This window comes from Rhincodon typus, chromosome 10 (assembly GCF_021869965.1).
Source record: "Rhincodon typus isolate 14 chromosome 10, sRhiTyp1.1, whole genome shotgun sequence".
NCBI classification, from domain to species: domain Eukaryota; kingdom Metazoa; phylum Chordata; class Chondrichthyes; order Orectolobiformes; family Rhincodontidae; genus Rhincodon; species Rhincodon typus.
Genome location: NC_063341.1, coordinates 42,419,697 through 42,436,485, shown reverse-complemented (window position 1 = coordinate 42,436,485; position 16,789 = coordinate 42,419,697). Strand labels below are relative to the sequence as shown.

General features: G+C 43.4%; 1 protein-coding gene across 4 annotated transcripts in view; it reads right to left on the bottom strand.

Moving 5' to 3' along the window:
• The window catches only part of elavl4 (ELAV like neuron-specific RNA binding protein 4), a 140,571-nt gene that overhangs the window by 85,862 nt on the left and 37,920 nt on the right, over positions 1 to 16,789 (bottom strand). For all 4 annotated transcript variants that reach the window (XM_048602279.1, XM_048602281.1, XM_048602282.1 and 1 more), the window contains exon 2: positions 13,995 to 14,235. In XM_048602279.1, coding sequence (XP_048458236.1) covers positions 13,995 to 14,235 — 241 coding nt within the window. The remainder of the gene's footprint in view (positions 1 to 13,994; positions 14,236 to 16,789) is intronic.

The window sequence follows — 16,789 nt, the reverse complement described above, 5'->3', positions numbered from 1 at the left end:
CCATGGTGCCCACTCAGCTAGTTCCAACTGCCCGCATTTGGTCCATATCCCTCTAAACCTTCCTATTTATGTACCTATCCAAATGTTTTTAAAATGGTGCTATTGTACCTGCCTCAAGGTCCTTCACAGCAGGCTAGTCATGAAAATTAGGTCACATGGGATCCAGCGAGAGCTAGCTAATTGGATTTAAAATTGGCTTGATGGCAGGAAGCAGAAGGTAATGGTTGAAGGTTGTTTCTCGGACTGGAGGCCTGTGACTAGTGGTGTGCCAAATGGGTCGGTGCTGGGACCTTTGTTATTTGTTATTTACATAAATGATCTGAATGTGCATGTACAAGGCATGATTAGTAGTTTTGCAGATGATACAAAATTAGGAGGTATCGTTGATAGTGAAGAAGGTTATCAAAAATTACAGAGGGATCTCGATCAGATGGGGAAATGGGCTGAGGACTGGCAAATGCAATTCAACACAGACTAGTGTGAAGTGTTGCATTTTGCAAAGTAAAACCAAGGTAGGGCTTGTACAGTAAATGGTAAGGTCCTGAGGAGTGTTGTGAAACAGAGGGCCCTGTGAGTACAAATACATAATTTGTTGAAAACAGCGTCAAAAGGTGGACATGGTGGTGAAGAAGGCATTTAGCATGCTGGCCGTCATCGGTGGCATTGAGTATAGGAGTTGGGATGTCATGTTACAGTTGTATAAGTCGTTGGTGAGGCCACACTTGGAGGAGTATTATGTACAATTTTGGTCATCCTGTTATAGGAAAAACATAGTTAAACTGGAAAGTATGCAAAGATGATTCATGAGGAAGTTGCCAGGACTAGTAGGCCTGGGGTTTAGGGAGAGGTTGACCAGGATAGGACTTTATTCCTTGGAACATAGGAGAATGAGCGGTGACCTTATTGAGGTGTATAAAATCATGAGGGCACAGATAGGATGAATGCATGATAGTCTTTTTCCCAGGGATGGGGAATTGAAAACTAGAGGGCATAGGTTTAAGGTGAGAGTGGAAAGATTTGAGAAGGACCTGAGGGGCAACTTCTTCATGCAGACAGTGTATGGAATGGGCTGCTGGAGAAAGTGGTTGAGGCAGGTACAATAGCAACATTTTAAAAACATTTGGATAGGTACATGAATAGGAAGGGTTTAGAGGGATATGGACCAAATGCGGGCAATTGGAACTAGCTGAGTGGGCACCATGGTCAGCATGGACCAGTTTGGGCTAAAGGGCCTGTTTCCATGCTGTATTACCCTATGACCCTAATTAATATGTAGATACAGCAAGTAATTAGAAAACCTATTAGGATGTTTTCATTTATCATGAGGGGAACTGAATAAAAAAGTAGCAAGGGTTATGTTTCAGTTATACTGGGCATTGGTAAGACTACAACCGGAATACCGTGTACAGTATTGGTCTCCTTATTTAAGGAAGGATGTAAATGCTCTGAAAAAGTTCAGAGAAGGTTTACTTGACTAACAACTGCATCTGGCTTATGAAGGAAGGTTGGACAGGCTAGGCTTGTATCTATTGGAGTGAAGAGCAGGAAACCAGTAAGAGGTGACATCTTTGAAACATAAGATCCCGACGGGTGTTCACAGTGTGCATGTGGAAAGGATATTTGCTCTTGTGAGAGAACCTAGAACTAGGGACCACTGTACCTAGACAAGGGGTTGTCCATTAAGACAAAGAAGAGAATTTTTTCTCATGGGGCACATGAGACTTTGGAACTCTCTTCCACAAAAGGCAGTAGAAGCAGACTCCTTCAGTATTTTTAAGGCAGGGGTAGACGGAATCTTGATCAAAGTGGTGAAAGTTTATTCAAGGAAGACAGGAATTGGAATCCTCAGATCAGCCAAGATGGAATGGTGAAACAGGTTCAGGGGTCTGAATGGCCTACTCGTGCTCCTAATTTGTATGCATGTATGCTAATGACATACTGGTAGTTTAATGGTCATCATTGCTGAAACCATAAGACATAGGAACAGAATTAGACCATTTGGCCCATCATTTGATCAAGGCTGATACGTTTCTCAACCTCATTCTCCTGCCTTCTCCGCATAATCCTGATCCCCTTACCAATAAAGAACCGTCTATCACTGTCTTAAATATACTCAATAACTTGGCCTCCACAACCCTCTGTGACAATGCATTCCACAGATTAGCCACCCTCTGGCTGAAGAAATTCCTCCTCATTTCAGTTCTAAAGGGTCGTCCCTTCACTCTGAGGCTGAGCTCTTGGGTCCTAGTCTCTCCTACTAGTGGAAGCACCTTCTCCACATTCACTGTACACAGGCCTCTCAATATTCTGCAAGTTTCAATCAGATCACCCCTCAACCTTCCAAACTTGATTCTGTACAAATGCAGAGTCCTTAACCACTCCTCAAATTACAAGCCTTTCATGCCTGGGATCATTCTTGTAAACCTCTTCTGGACCCTCTTCAACACCAGCAATTCAGCTAAAATTAGCTATTTATTCCAGATACATCTAATTAATTGCATCAGTCTTTATGGTGGAAGATACTTCGAACATCCCATTGATACTAACGAATACAGGGGAAGAATTAAGTACCATCACCATCACTAAAGAAATAGAGTTAGACAAACTAATGGGGCTAAAGGCAGATCAATCCTCAGGCCCTGATGGCTTGTATCTTGGGATCCCAAAAGAGGTAGCTACAGAGATATTGCATGCATTGATTGTTATTTACAGAAAATTGTTTGATTCTGGACAAGTGCCAGAGGATTGGAAACCTGCTAATGTGACACCACTACTCAAAAAGGATGTAAGGCAAAAAAAAGGTAACTATAGGCTGAATAGCCTAATATCTATGTACTGATTCTAACGAGGTCACAGAATATGAGTTCCCTGATTGGACCAGATTAACAGCCCCAATCAGGGAGCCCTGGTTGACAGATATAAACAGGAGTGTCAGACATCCTGTTCACTTTGAGAGCTGGCTCTGAGGAGATGAATTAGTGTCAAAGATCCACCTCATGTAAATAAAGGGTGACCTGATGACAGGATACTGGCCTCTGTGGAGCTATTTTGGTGGGGAGAGAGTGAAGTATGCTCCTGAAGAAATTCGCTTGCATCAGTCATCTTTGAGTTGAGGTAAGCATTTCTGGTGTCATGCTGTTATTTGGGAAGCTTGACTCATTTGATCCTGTCATCAAACACTGGGCCCAGAATGCAGAAAAAAAGTGTTTTTTTTTCCCCCAGCAAATGACATTGGGGCAGATGAAAAGCAACAAATAATTCTCCTGACAGCTTGTGGACCTGCAGCTTTTTTGGTTATTAGAAGTCTAACTTTCCCTGAGGCACCAGATACTAAAACCTTTCAAGAGTTTATGGATTTAGTTAACGAATATTATAACTTTGAGCCTTCTCTAATGCAGAGACGCTCTGTTGTGCTTAGCAGTTTGAGAACCAGGGGAATCCATATCAGGAGTTTTGACCATGTTAAGATGACTGGCAAAGGCATGTGATTTTGGTTTAACCTTTAATGAGATGCTGAGAGGCTGTTTGGTATGTGGCACTAATGATGTAACCATGCAAAACTGTCTACTAGCTGAAGCCTAGCTGAACTTCAATCAAGCACTACAACTGCCTTGATCATTGGAAAATGTGGTAAGTGGAGAATACGAGTTGCAGAGTACACCAATTAAAGTGCACACCCTCACCAGTCCGAATGAGCTTGGAGAACACCACCCAAGTGCAGGACATATCCTGAACAGAGGGACTCTAGGTCAGCCCACAGCAAAACCCCAAAACAAAGACCAGCCTCATCCCAGCAGTTAAAATTTTCTTCAGGATCCAGGCCAGCAAGCCATTGTAGTTGCTGCTGGTATGCGGACTTGAGACAGCAAAGGAGTACTACTAGACCTAAATTGTGTAATAGAACTTATACGCCAGTATCCAGAAGAGTGCACTTGCATGTGGTTTGGAACAGCTAAATTGCTTAGCTGCATCCATTGCTGTGTAGCCAAGCCACAGCTTTCTGGAAGTGAAGAAGCAGGGATCATCTTCTAAGGTGTTGGCACGCTATGATCCCAAGCGAGATCTGGTATTGACATGTGATGCCTCCCCATATGGTATCAGGGTATTATTAGCTCAGAGGTGGTCCAGTGGAGACGAACGCCCAAGAGCGTATGCATCCAGGACTTCAGCTAATGCAGAGCCCAGATAGAGAAGGAAGGTTTGGCGCTCATGTTTGGAGTCAGGATGTTCCACCAGTACAGTTACAGATGCAAATTTCTTGTTTTTAAAAAAAACCCTGCTCAGTCTATTTAAAGAGGACAAGGCAGCGTCATCCATAGCTTCAGGCCAAATTCAGCACTGGGCTCTAATACTAAATGTGTATAATTACAAGTTGGAACACCGTCCGGGAAACCGAGTAGCAAGTGCGAATGGGTTGAGCTGTTGCCCGCTGGCAGATACAGCATCAGTGGTACCACCACTGGAAGAGTCCATAATGGTTTTAAATTTTCTGGCCACACTTCCAGTCACAGCTGACAATATCAGACTTTGGATGTGGAAAGAACTGGTCCTGGCAAAACTCAAATATCTAGTGGCGATGGGGGAAATCAAAGGGCCGACAAAACCAGAACTTTTTCAGACCCAGAGAGACTCGATCACAGTCAAGGATGGCATATTATTAAGGGGAGCAAGAGTCATTGTCTCGAGTAAAGGCTGCCACCACATACTGGCTGAACTCCACCAAGGTCATTCAGGGTTTCCAAAATGAAGATATTGGTGAGAAGTGACACCTGTGGCCAGCATTACTTGCAGACATAGCTGCGTTGGTAGGACAGTGCCCAGAGTGATAACAAGGACAAAAATTACTGCCAGCAGCTCCCCCACATTCTTGGGAATGACGGGGTAAACCCTGGACTCAGTTACACGTCAACTATCCAGGTCCTCTCGTGGGTTCAATGTTCTTAGCCATTGTGGACGCCCATTCAAAGTGGCTGGATGTGCATAGAGTTTATTCACCAAACATGAGAACGACAATAGAAAAACTGCATGCACCTTTTGCAATATACAGACTCCTGGAAATGTTGGGTCACAGGTTACGGGTCATTGTTTACCAGCAAGGAATTTGAGTATTTCCGAAAGTTGAATGGTATTCAACATATGGAGCTGTCCTTGTACCATCCATCATCCAATGTTCTGGCAGAAGAGGAGTCCAAACTTTGAAGGCAGGTTTAAAGAAACAGCCTACAGCTTCACTAGATACTAAACTGTCCCAGCTCCTATTTGATTATCGGACCACCACTCATGCAACTACAGAGATAGTTTCAGTAGAGCTGCTAATGTGGAGGAGACTCTGCACCAGGTTAAATCTGATCTTCTTGGACCTGAGGGGAGGAGTGAAACAGCATCAGGAATGCCGGTGCTGGTCACAAAACTCCACTAAGCGAGAAAGACAGTTTACTTCAGGATACGAAGTTTGGTTTAGGAATCACAGGAATGGCCCTGCATGGATAAGAGGTCACACAAGGTCAGGTCAGTGACATATTAACTTTGGGTCAGCGCAATGGTCCTGAACAAGCATGTGGACCATATGAAGGCTGCAAACTTGCAAATGGTGTAGGAGCAAAATGTGCCCGGCTCCATGAAAGCATTTCCAACTGTCCCAGCACCCGTGGGTTCTCCCTCTCTGTCAAGTGTTCAAGAAACCTTGGAATCTGGAGATGGACACAGCGGATGTTGCCACTTTGACGTCTTTGCCACCTGAAGAAGGGAATAAATTTCTTCTGAGAAGCTCTGGGTGCAAGAGGCAAACTACCGTGTCTTGCACACTGCCCAAATCATAGGTAAGCTAAAACTCCCAAGAAGCCGCTACAAAAAAAAGCAGCCTATATCCTTGGACTCAGAAAGGTAGGAATGTAAAGATTGTAATGAGGTCAGCCAGGTGGACCTGATAGAATACGAGTTCCCTGACTGGGGTTGTTAATCTGGTCCAATCATGGAGCCCTGGCTGACAGATAAGAAAAGGAGTGTTAGACATCCTGTTCACTCGGAGAGCTGGCTTTGTGGGAGGACTCTCCATGTGTAAATAAATGGTGACTTGGTGATGAGTTACTGGCTTCTATGGAATTATTTCAATCTATTCCTGAAAAAGAACTGGAAATCAATTATTAAGGAAGTAATAGTAGTATATTTGAAAAATGGCAATCTAATCGAGCAAAGGCAGCATGGGACCATGAAAGGGAAATCATGTCTAATTTATTACAGCTTTTGGAAGAGGTTTCAGCCAGAGTGGATAGAGGAGAACCAGCAGATATGTTGTATTTGGACTTCCAGAAGGTGTTTGACAAGGTACTTCACAAAAGGTAAAGTCAGAATACAACAGCCACTGTGTTAGAGGTAGTCTACTGGCAAGGATAGAGAATTGGCTAATGGGTGAGTGGGGATAAGGTGTTCTTTTTCAGGTTGGTGACCTTTGATCAAGGGAGTTCCATAGGAATTGGTGCTGGGACCATAACGGTTTACAATATATATTAATGACTTGGACAAAGGAAGTGAATGTACTGTAGCCAAATTTGCCAACAACACAAAAATATGTGGAAAGACAGGTCGCGAGAGGGATAAAACAGTTTATACGGAGATATTGTCGATACAGCAGTGGAGCTGGAGGAACACAGCAGGTCAGGCAGCATCAGAGGAGTAGGAGAGTCGATGTTTCGGGCCTAGACCCTTCATCAGAACTCAATTTTATTTTCTAGGTTATGGATGGTCCAAGATACAATAGTCTGGTGATCAGGGGTGGAGTTGTAATCAAGGGGGCAGTAGGAGGAGGTGTCAGAGAGTCGGCACCTTGCCTCTATAATGTAGAGGTCAGTAAGCCATACTACTACTGCACCCGCCCCCCCCTTTACCTGTGGGTTTGATGGCGAGATTGGGGTTGGAGCGGAGAAAGCAGAGGGCTGCACGTTCCGTTGGGGAGAGGTTGGAGTGAGTGAGAGGGATGGAGAGATTAAGGCAATCAATGTCGTGACAGTTGGAGATGAAGAGATCGAAGGAGGGTAGGAGGCTGTGGAGTGCTGTCCAGCAGGACGAGATTTGTTGGAGGTGGGAGAAGGGGTCGGCAGAGGATGGGTTAGACTCCCTGTCAAAGAAATAGGCATGGAGGCAGTGGCAGCAGAAAAAGAGTTCAACATCCACTGATGTGTGGGCACAGGGAATGAAGGTGAGTCCTTTGGTGAGGACTGACCATTCGTCCTCAGTAAGGGGGAGGGGGGATGGTGAATACCTGGCAGGGCTTGGGGTTGGGGCTAGGTGTAGAGCTGGAGCTGCAAGTGGGGACGAAGACGGTCTTGGGAGTGGGTGTGTGTATGGGGATGGTCACGCAGGTGGAAGCGAAAGTAATGGCCGGGGAAGTGATGAAGGGTCTAGGCCCGAAATGTTGACTCTCCTACTCCTCTGATGCAGCCTGACCTGCAGTGTTCCTCCAGCTCCACAGTGTATTGACTCTGACTCCTTCATCTGCAGTTCTTGCTATCTCTATATGGAGACAATGATAGGTTCAGTAAGTGGGCAAAAAGTCGGTAAATGGAGTATAATGTAGGAAAATGTGAAATTGTTTATTTTGGAAGGGACAACCAAAGAATAAAGTATTATTTAAATGTAGAAAAACTGCAGACAGTTGCAACACATAGAAGTATCCCCAAGACCCCATGTGAAACACAGAAAGCTAGCACACAAATGCAGCAGATTATGCAGGAAGGCTAATGGAATTTTCAACCCTTGTTTCAAGAGGGTTGGAGTTTAGAGTGGAGAAGTCTTGAAACAACTGTACAAAGGTGCTGATGAGACCACATCTGGAGTGCTGTCAGCAGTTTTGGTTCCCTTATTTAAAAGAAAGCTATCATTTCGTTGGAAGCAGTTCAGAGAAAATTCAGTAGAATGATCCAGATATGGAGGGACTGTCATATGACCAAAAGCTAAACAGGTTGGGATTCTACTCACTGGTGTTTAGAAGAATGAGGACATACAGGATTCTCAAAAAGGCTTGACAGGGTAAACGCTGAGAGGATGTTTCCCCTAATGGGAGAGTCTAGGACCAGAGGGCATAGTCTCACAATAAAGGGATGCCAATTTAAGACAGATGTCTCGGGGGTTGAGAGTCCTTGCCACAGAGAGCTGTGGGGACAAAGTTCTTGCATACATTTAAGGCTGAGATTGACTTCCCCTACTGATCAAGAATCTAAGGTCATGGGGAAAATGCAGGTAAGTGGACGTGAGGAATATCTGATCAGCTATGATCCTATTGAATGGCGGAGCAGGCTTGAAGGGCCTTATTAGCTAATTTCGTATGGGCTAACTGAATTTAAATTCCACAAATGCTCTATAGTGGGATGTAAATCGAGCATCAAATCCAGGTGTTTGGATTACTAGCCCTATAACATATCCTGCAACATAACCACTGTCATGAGTGGGCAATTATATAATATAATCTGTAAGGAAAGCTAATCTGACTTTAAAATGGACGTAAGGCTTCTCACACAATGGCTTCTAGAGGTCATATGTCTTCCCTTGTGAATTTAGCTGGTGTTGGAACCAGACTGTTGTTGTCTGAAGAAGAAGCGTGACAGACTTTTTGAAATTTAATGCATGATTTTAAAAGTAAACAGAAAATCGTTGACAATGGTTTCCCTGCAGATGTGAATAGCTCTTTATATCTCTCCAAAAGCTGACAGAAAGAAAGCCATTCAAATGAATAGCTGAGACAGTTAAAAAGTTAATTACCTCAATTAAAGGAAAATGGATGGGTCTGTGCTCCAGACCCAGCTAACCTAATAATTAACATGGAAATATGATTCAACAGTTTGGGACAGCTGCCATTTTGCAGTTTTTTAAACTGCATAAAAGTCTGGCTGTAAGGAACATTTTGTGCAGAGATCTCAGGACAATCAGCTGAATACCAACAGGGAGACAGAGGGAGGTATTCAGAGATAGTAGGAACTGCAGATGCTGGAGAATCCGAGACAACAAGGTGCAGGGCTGGATGAACACAGCAGGCCAAGCAGCATCATAGGAGCAGGGAGGCTGACGTTTCGGGCCTAGACCCTTCATCAGAAAAGGTCTGCTCTACCAAACCAGGCTACCAAGAGCTAGGACCTGCAGGATCGTAAATGTAAAGCAAAGGAGGAATCACTCATTCCTAGGACCTGTTCTGTTCAGTCCACTAATGGGAACAACATCCAAATTCTCGCCTAGAGATGCCATTGCAGCTGCTTAATCTGACTTCAAGGTTTCACCACTTTATTTCAGAAAGAGAATTTTCAAGCATGACTGATCTGCAACAATATCCGTGACTGATCTCATTTTTTATCTTCATATGCCCTTATTTACTTTAAATGTGTGTACATTTTCTATATTTGTGTTTTAGCTATTTTTTTCCTAATGAGATAGCTTGTAGAACTAGTTAAGGTAATGAACTGACCATTTATTATGTTTAAAGCATAAACATGTGTGCAGCTGGTTCTTTTAAAATTGAAAGGCTTGCAAACTAAAAGGGGACTATACACAAGCGTATACTATACAAATTCTTAGATCATGAACCACTCCAAGGACATGCCTGATGTGTGGTCATGGCTAAATTGTACCTTTTGTTTCTGTTTAAATAAAACACTCGCCCTTATCTTATCTGGCATGATGAGCAGGTTGCAGGTATTAGTATGGTTTTCTTGACTTTCAACCCATTAAGCTCTTCCTTCACTGCAAACTTCCACTTTATAATTCCTGCTTTCAGACACTGAAGGCTCAATCTTACATTTTCTTGGTTGTTCAAGTTACATCAAGTCTTTTTTGCCATAAGGCCTAGAGAGTTTTTCCACCTCCTCTTATCAAACTTGCTTCATTAATCACTTAGCCCATCCCTATGGCATCCCTCAAGTCTGGTTGACACCCAAATTTATCATCCGCTATACCTGTAACACTTCGCCACTCTGTGGATACTTGCCCTAAGACCAGCATTGCTTGCAACGACAATATCTTTAAAATGGTACAGAGCATCTAGAAAAGCATTATCATTCCAAACACAATAAGAAAACAAATATTGCTTGGAAAAATTCAGCAGGTCTGGCAACATCTTTGGAGAGAAATCTGAGTTAATGTTTCAGGTCCAGTGACCCTTCTTCAGAACAGAAAGTCAATGGATCCGGAACATCGTCTAATTTCTCTCCACAGATGCTGCTGGACCTACTGAGGTTTTCCAGCATTTTAAGTTTGCGCTTTTGTTTCTGATTTCCAACATCTGCAGTTGTTTCGGTTTTTGACTAGAATTCCAAAGCTGCCTTGCTCTTTGACGGACAAAATCAGAATATAGCAGAGAAAGAGCAGACGGCACTGCATTTCTGTTAGAGACCTGGAGGTCCTAGAAGATGACAAATGGTGCAAAGGAGAAGAGTCTTTTTCCCAGAGGACTGGTAGAAGTGGCTACGCCACCAGACCCTGCCAGCCTGGTCTGAGGTTACCACCAAGTACAGTGCCTTCTCCAGGGTGAGTGGCACACTTCTCTCTGCCACCTCAGACGCTATCTCTGCTACTGCACCTATCTCCCACCAAGGCTCATGCCCCACCACACTCACTGTTGCCTGCAACACATTCCCTCAGTTGCTTTCACCCTAAGTCTCCCACAGCACTAGCCCAGCATGCCCTCGGCACTGCTTCCTCGGTCCTTCAGAACACCTCACCACCCATCCCCAACATGCATCAGGTCAAACAGCTGTGCCAACAACTCATCTCACTCATTATCCCGCCACCTCCTTATTAGAGGGGAAGACAGCCCATAACAGCGCTGAGAGAGCCTGCATGAGTTTTTATTCCAGGGAGGTGGTGGCAGTGGTTGCCTGGCATCCTTGTCCTGAACTCTGAGGACAGAATCATGGTCCTCACAGGAGAAGGCCCAGATGCAATAGGAACTGTAGGCATAGAAAGTAAGTATAGGCTTGCAATCTGGTGTTCACCTTGCCACGACAGCTCTGCAGCTGGCTAAGGAAGAAAAGGCCTACACAGCTGCCACTCAGGACTGCCAGAGACTACCACCTGCTCAGCCCCAGGCAGGAGGTGACCTTCTGGATATGGCAATTAAGGATTTCACCCAAATACACAAGGAGGAGCAGCAGTGACAAACAGACATATGTGATGCAATGGTCCTCATTGCTCAGAAAATACAGGACTGCAGGAAGTCATGCAACCATCTGGTTGCCTCAACGGACAAGTTGGTGGCTGCCATGGAGATTCATGCCCAGCACCCTCAAGAGCTGACAGACACGCACACACCTGCACTCTAATTGCCCCAGCCAATGGTCCCCAGGACTGAAGACATGATGACAGTGGGACAGAGAACCTTGAACCCAGATAATGTGTATCCTCAACAAGGTGCCTGCCCCGTGCATGAAACGTTCCTGCGGCAGCCTCTCAATGTAAGTAGTTAGTGCACCCTGCAATGCAAGTCTGTGCTTCCACAGCACACAGAAAAAGTGCAAAATGGTTGTGATAGGTCAGTAGATGACAGATGCATGTACAGATCCGTGGAGATGGAGTATGTTCAGCTGGTCTTCAAGGATCTAACAGGAAAAAATTTGACTAGGTCATTTGACAAGTTTGGTAAAATGGAAGTGTGAATATTAAATGAGGTGAGTTGTGACATCAACAAGCCACTTAATCATTGACAATTGATTAACATTTCAGTGTTACTTAAGGAGAATGTTGCCACGTTGCTTTTGTGAAATGAATAAAAATTAGGACAGGATGAATTTGATGTGATACTTTTCACCTGATTCTGCCAGACATCTTGCCATCAGTCATGTGGTGCTAGGAAAATCCAGGAACATATCACAAAACCCCCAAAAACATGTCTTAGTACTTCCAAATACTGCAGCAGAAGTTACTCTACCTTTTCTTACCTGCATGCATCAAGCCCTTTAAGTGACACTGGTGCTGGGCCCCTCTTCCAGTTGAACATATTTTGTGTGACAAGCGAATACATTAAGTGGACCTGTATGGTCCAAGTTGGTAAACCCAGTGGCAGAGTGATTATAGCTGATGTCATGACAGTACCAGTCAGTGGTTTCTGGCACATTAAAAGGTGAATTCATATTCATACATGAGTGTCCTGTCTAGTGTGGGGCACCATACAGGTCAAGGCAGAAGAAATGCGACACTATACGTCCTACTTCTATAGTGCCACCTCTAGCTGTGCTTTTGATCCAAATTTGTCTGCAGAAAGTTTTAGAATATTGGGGAAAAAATACTACAGCTTGTGCCTCATAAAAGGCAAGCCAAATGAGTACAGAACCATAATAATGTGCACAGAATAATGAAGAGCTCCTGAAAAGTCTAATGTTTTCTGGTTGTCCTTCTGCCAGGTCGAATGACAAAATAATGGACGATTGGCCAAAGGACTATACATGAAAGGGTGATATTCTGTGATCTTACTTTATTTCCTTTGGAGATCAAGAACATTTACACAATGATTATTCAGTAGATTAAATGCATGAAGAAGAAGAATATACATGATTTATGGCTTGATGGAACAATTATTGTATTCCTTGTTGGATGGTAATATCTCATGTTGTATTAGCACCTTGTTGCCCAAAGGAAGATGAGGAGTTTTCTAAATTTCCACCAGGGATTTACAAGAACATTCCTTGTGCAAGCAGATGGGAATGGAGATTGAAGTACATGGATGATAATTTACAGAGCAAATTTTCTGCACTACTCAATGGGAGATGGAAGTGGAGATGGGGCAAGCCAGGTAATCAGGCAGCAGGATGCTGGGTAGGGGCTATCAATCTTCCTCTCTGCACCCTGATTGAGTTTGTAGCAAGGAAGACAATGGACAACCTTCCTGTATCACGTCCAGGTAAAGCTCTTAAGTTCTAATGCCCATTAATGGGCCTCAACCCACTGTCACTGGTAATAAGTCAAGGCATGCGAGTGAGTTTGCTTTGCAGACAGCACAACAAGCAAATCGATGCATATTGCTTACAGTTTTGTGGGGTTGGAGGATGGGAGTGTTCCTTGTTCAAAGGCACCCTGTACCTGATAGAAGGATCTGGCGTTGGGAAGTGGGCAGCTGCTGACAGCCAACTCCCTATACTTCTCTACCAATATAACCCTCACCCAGCAAAATCCCTACAGTCATTCCTTTTCTCCACCCTGGGACGGTGCAAAAGAGCTGTCAAGCTCTGATCTTCCGGTTGCCATTGGAGGGTGAGGCTTATGCTCAGTTGGTCCTGATTCTATGGAACACCTGCCAGTAGAATATTAACTGCCTGATTGGTGAAGATCCACCGAGATGCGAGCGAAAGGGGACAATTCCGGTCTCTTGCCAGCTGTCTAGTCAGTAGCTGCATTGCATCTCGATTGCATCAAAAATACACCCCTAAAATGTGCAAAAATATAAAAATCCAATTCCAGAACTAACTGGGGCAAGCTCCACCTTTCATGGAGCCTGAATATTACCAGTAATGAATCAGTCATCTGGGTTTTTTTTTGGCATGGTTTTCCTTTTCAGTGACTTTGGGGAAAGGAAGATTAGAAAAGTATATAGTGGGCAATTGACCTATATTGCTGCTTCTCTGCTGCCATTAAGAATGAAAATGATATTATAATATTTGAAGTTTCATCATTGCAGCAGTCACATTATATATTGAGAGATTACAGTACCTAACATTTGTGCCTGTTATTTTGACATGGGTTTTCTTGAGGGAAACAAATGGTATCTTCTGTTATGTTATGTAAATAGGTGAAAATGGCTAGTAATACCATTAATTTAACTTCTATCATACACAGTCGGAGACTGGGGGACCCTGAGAAAATACAAGGCATTTTGATTTACATGTTAAAACACAAATAATATTAAAGCTACATAATCTCATCGTACAGAATTTTAAAGCTTAAATTAAAAATTTTGCTTGGATCTGCCTGAACAGAATTGCTAAATTACAGTTTATTTCCTATTTCAGGCCCAAACTAACCTGTAATTTTATCTCGAACAAGTTTGCATGATTCTATTTCACCGATGCTCCCAAACAAACTCCTGAATTCTTCTTGTGTCATGTTTTGGGGAAGATAGTTGACTATGAGGTTGGTTTTACTGTCATCTGTAGGAGCACCTGTCTGCATAGGTGATGGACAGTTTCTATTGTTGCTTGATGGGCCATTCGGAGTGTTTGATGAAGGGCCATTTGACACCTGAGGTTCCATGGTGCTGATTATCTAAGAAAATACAAAGTCAGCATTAGAATTCCATGCATGGTTACAAGACAATAAACAGATTTCCAAAGTCAGACATGCCTGTCAGCACAGAAAATCCAACTTTAATTCATGCCCTTTTAAAAATCAAAAATACTTCAACAAAAACAGAAATTGATGCAGGTCTGACAGCATCTGTGGGGAGAAATCAGAATTAATGTTTTGGGTCCAGTGACCCTTCTTCAGAACTGATGGTAGCTTGGAAAAGGATGGTTTTTATACAGAAGATGGGTGAGGAGAAAAGAGTAAATGAAAGGTGGAGACAGACCTCAGAGAGAAACACAGTTGGATAGCCAAAGGAGTAGTTAAAGGTCACTCTGGGGGAATAAATAGCTGCTAATAGTAGCTGACAATGCATAGTGTGTGGTAGCAGCCCATGTGATGACAAGGCCTAGTGTGGGGGGTGGGGGAAAGCATGGAGAAAGGTCCTCAAGCCCTAAAATTGTTGAACTCAATATTAAGTCCAGAAGGCTGCAGGGTTCCCAAGTAGAAAATGAGGTGCTGTTCTTCTAGCTTGCACTGAGCTTTGCTGGAACACTGCAGTAAGCCTGAGACAGATGTTGGCCAGAGAACATGGTGGTGTATTGAAGTGGCAAGCAATTGGAAGTGCAGGGTCTTGATTTGTGGACAGAAAATGGATCTTCTGCAAAGTGGTCATCCAGTCTGCACTTTGCTTCCCCAATTTAGAGAAGAAGACTACACCGTGAGCAGCCAATAGAGTAGACTAGATTGACTGAAGTGCAGGTACAGTGCTGCCTTATCTGTGAGGTGTGCTTAGGGCCTTGGATAGTGAGGAGGGAGGAAATAAACGGGCAGGTGTTACACCTTCTGCAATTGCAGGAGAAAGTGCCATTGGGTGGGGGGTGCATGTGTGTTTGTGTGTGTGTGTGTCTGTCTGTATGTACTTTGGAGCAGGGGGAAACCATGGTATCCTGGAGGGAACGATCCTTGCTGAATGCTGACAAAGGAGGGGAGGGGAGGGGAGGGGAATATGTATCTGTGGTGGCATCCTGCTGGAAGTGGTGAAAATGGCAGGTAATGATCTTCTGGATGTGGATGCTGGTGCGCTGTTAGGCTAGGACAAGAAGTCCTATTGCTGTTGTGGTAGGGAAGAGAGGGGATGAGGGCCAACGTGCAGGAGATGAGCCAGACCTGGCTGAAGGCCCTGTAAACTATGTTGCTGGGGAATCCTTGGTTGAGGAAGAAGGTGGACATTTCAGAAGTCCCTTGATGAAGTTGGCATCATCAGAACAGATGTGACGGAGATGCAGGAACTGGGAGAATGGAGTAGTCTTTACAAGAAGCAGGGAGTGAGGATGTGTGATCAAGGTAACTGTGGGAGTTGGTGGTTTTGTAGTGGATCTGATGGCCAGCCTATCACCAGAAATGGAAACAGATGTCGAGGAAGGGAAGGGCGGAACCAGAGGTGGACTAGTGAAGGAGAAAGTGGGGTGGACATTGAAAGCAAAAAACAAAAGATAAACTTTTCCAATTCCAGATGAGAGAGAGGGAAACAGCACCGATGATCTCATTGATACACCAGAGAAAGAGTTGTAGGTGGGGTCAGAGTAGGACTGAAACAAGGAAGGTACCCCACAATGAAACATGCATAACTGAGGCCAATATGGGTACCCATGGCCACCCCTTTACCTGAAGAAAGTGAGAGTAGTTAAAAGAAAAGTTGTTCAGGGTGAGAATGAGCTCGACCAAGAGGAGAAGAGTAGTGGTTGATGGGTTGATGATAAAAAATACTAACTTGAGTAATACATCTGAGAACATTACACAGAAATTAAAATGTGATACAGACCACTTGAAATCAGTCAATTATACATTGTTAGCTTAGAATCCAAAATTGAAGATAAACATGGTGTGCCTATGAAATGCATTGATAAATCAAAGACGTCCAGCAAGTTATGTTGGGCACATTTAAAAATTTCTCTTTGAGAAAGGGAATAAGCAGACAAAATAGATGTGTTACATACAGACTCTCATGTTCAACAGACTTCCTTACTAAAACAATCTTTTCTGCTGCAACACAGAAAGAAAGTTAGTCAATGGACAAGTATCAAAGGGTTACAGTAAATGGGTATTGCTCAGATCAGAGATGGATCATCAAAACTTCAGCTGTTTACTCTTAGTAGTTATTTACTGTGTAAATTTTGGCATAAAGAGCAGAATTTTTAAATTTGTTACTGGCACAAAAAAAGTGATTACACATACTGTGAGGAAAATTGTAAAAGACTTAAGGAAGACATAAGTTAATCAAATGGATGGGTGGAAGGGCAATTTAACATGCATAAGTGATGGTCATATATTTTGTGGGGAAAAAAAAAGTAAATCCTTAATTAAGACACTGAAAATGAACAGTGAAGGATTTATATACATTATATATTTATGTAGGAAATGTTCTTGTTGTTTTTCTTACTGACCACAATAACTTCAGTAGAAATTCTAGATACATGCAAAAAGGGGATTTCTGTTTTAGAGATAGCAGGAACTGCAGATGCTGGAGAATCTG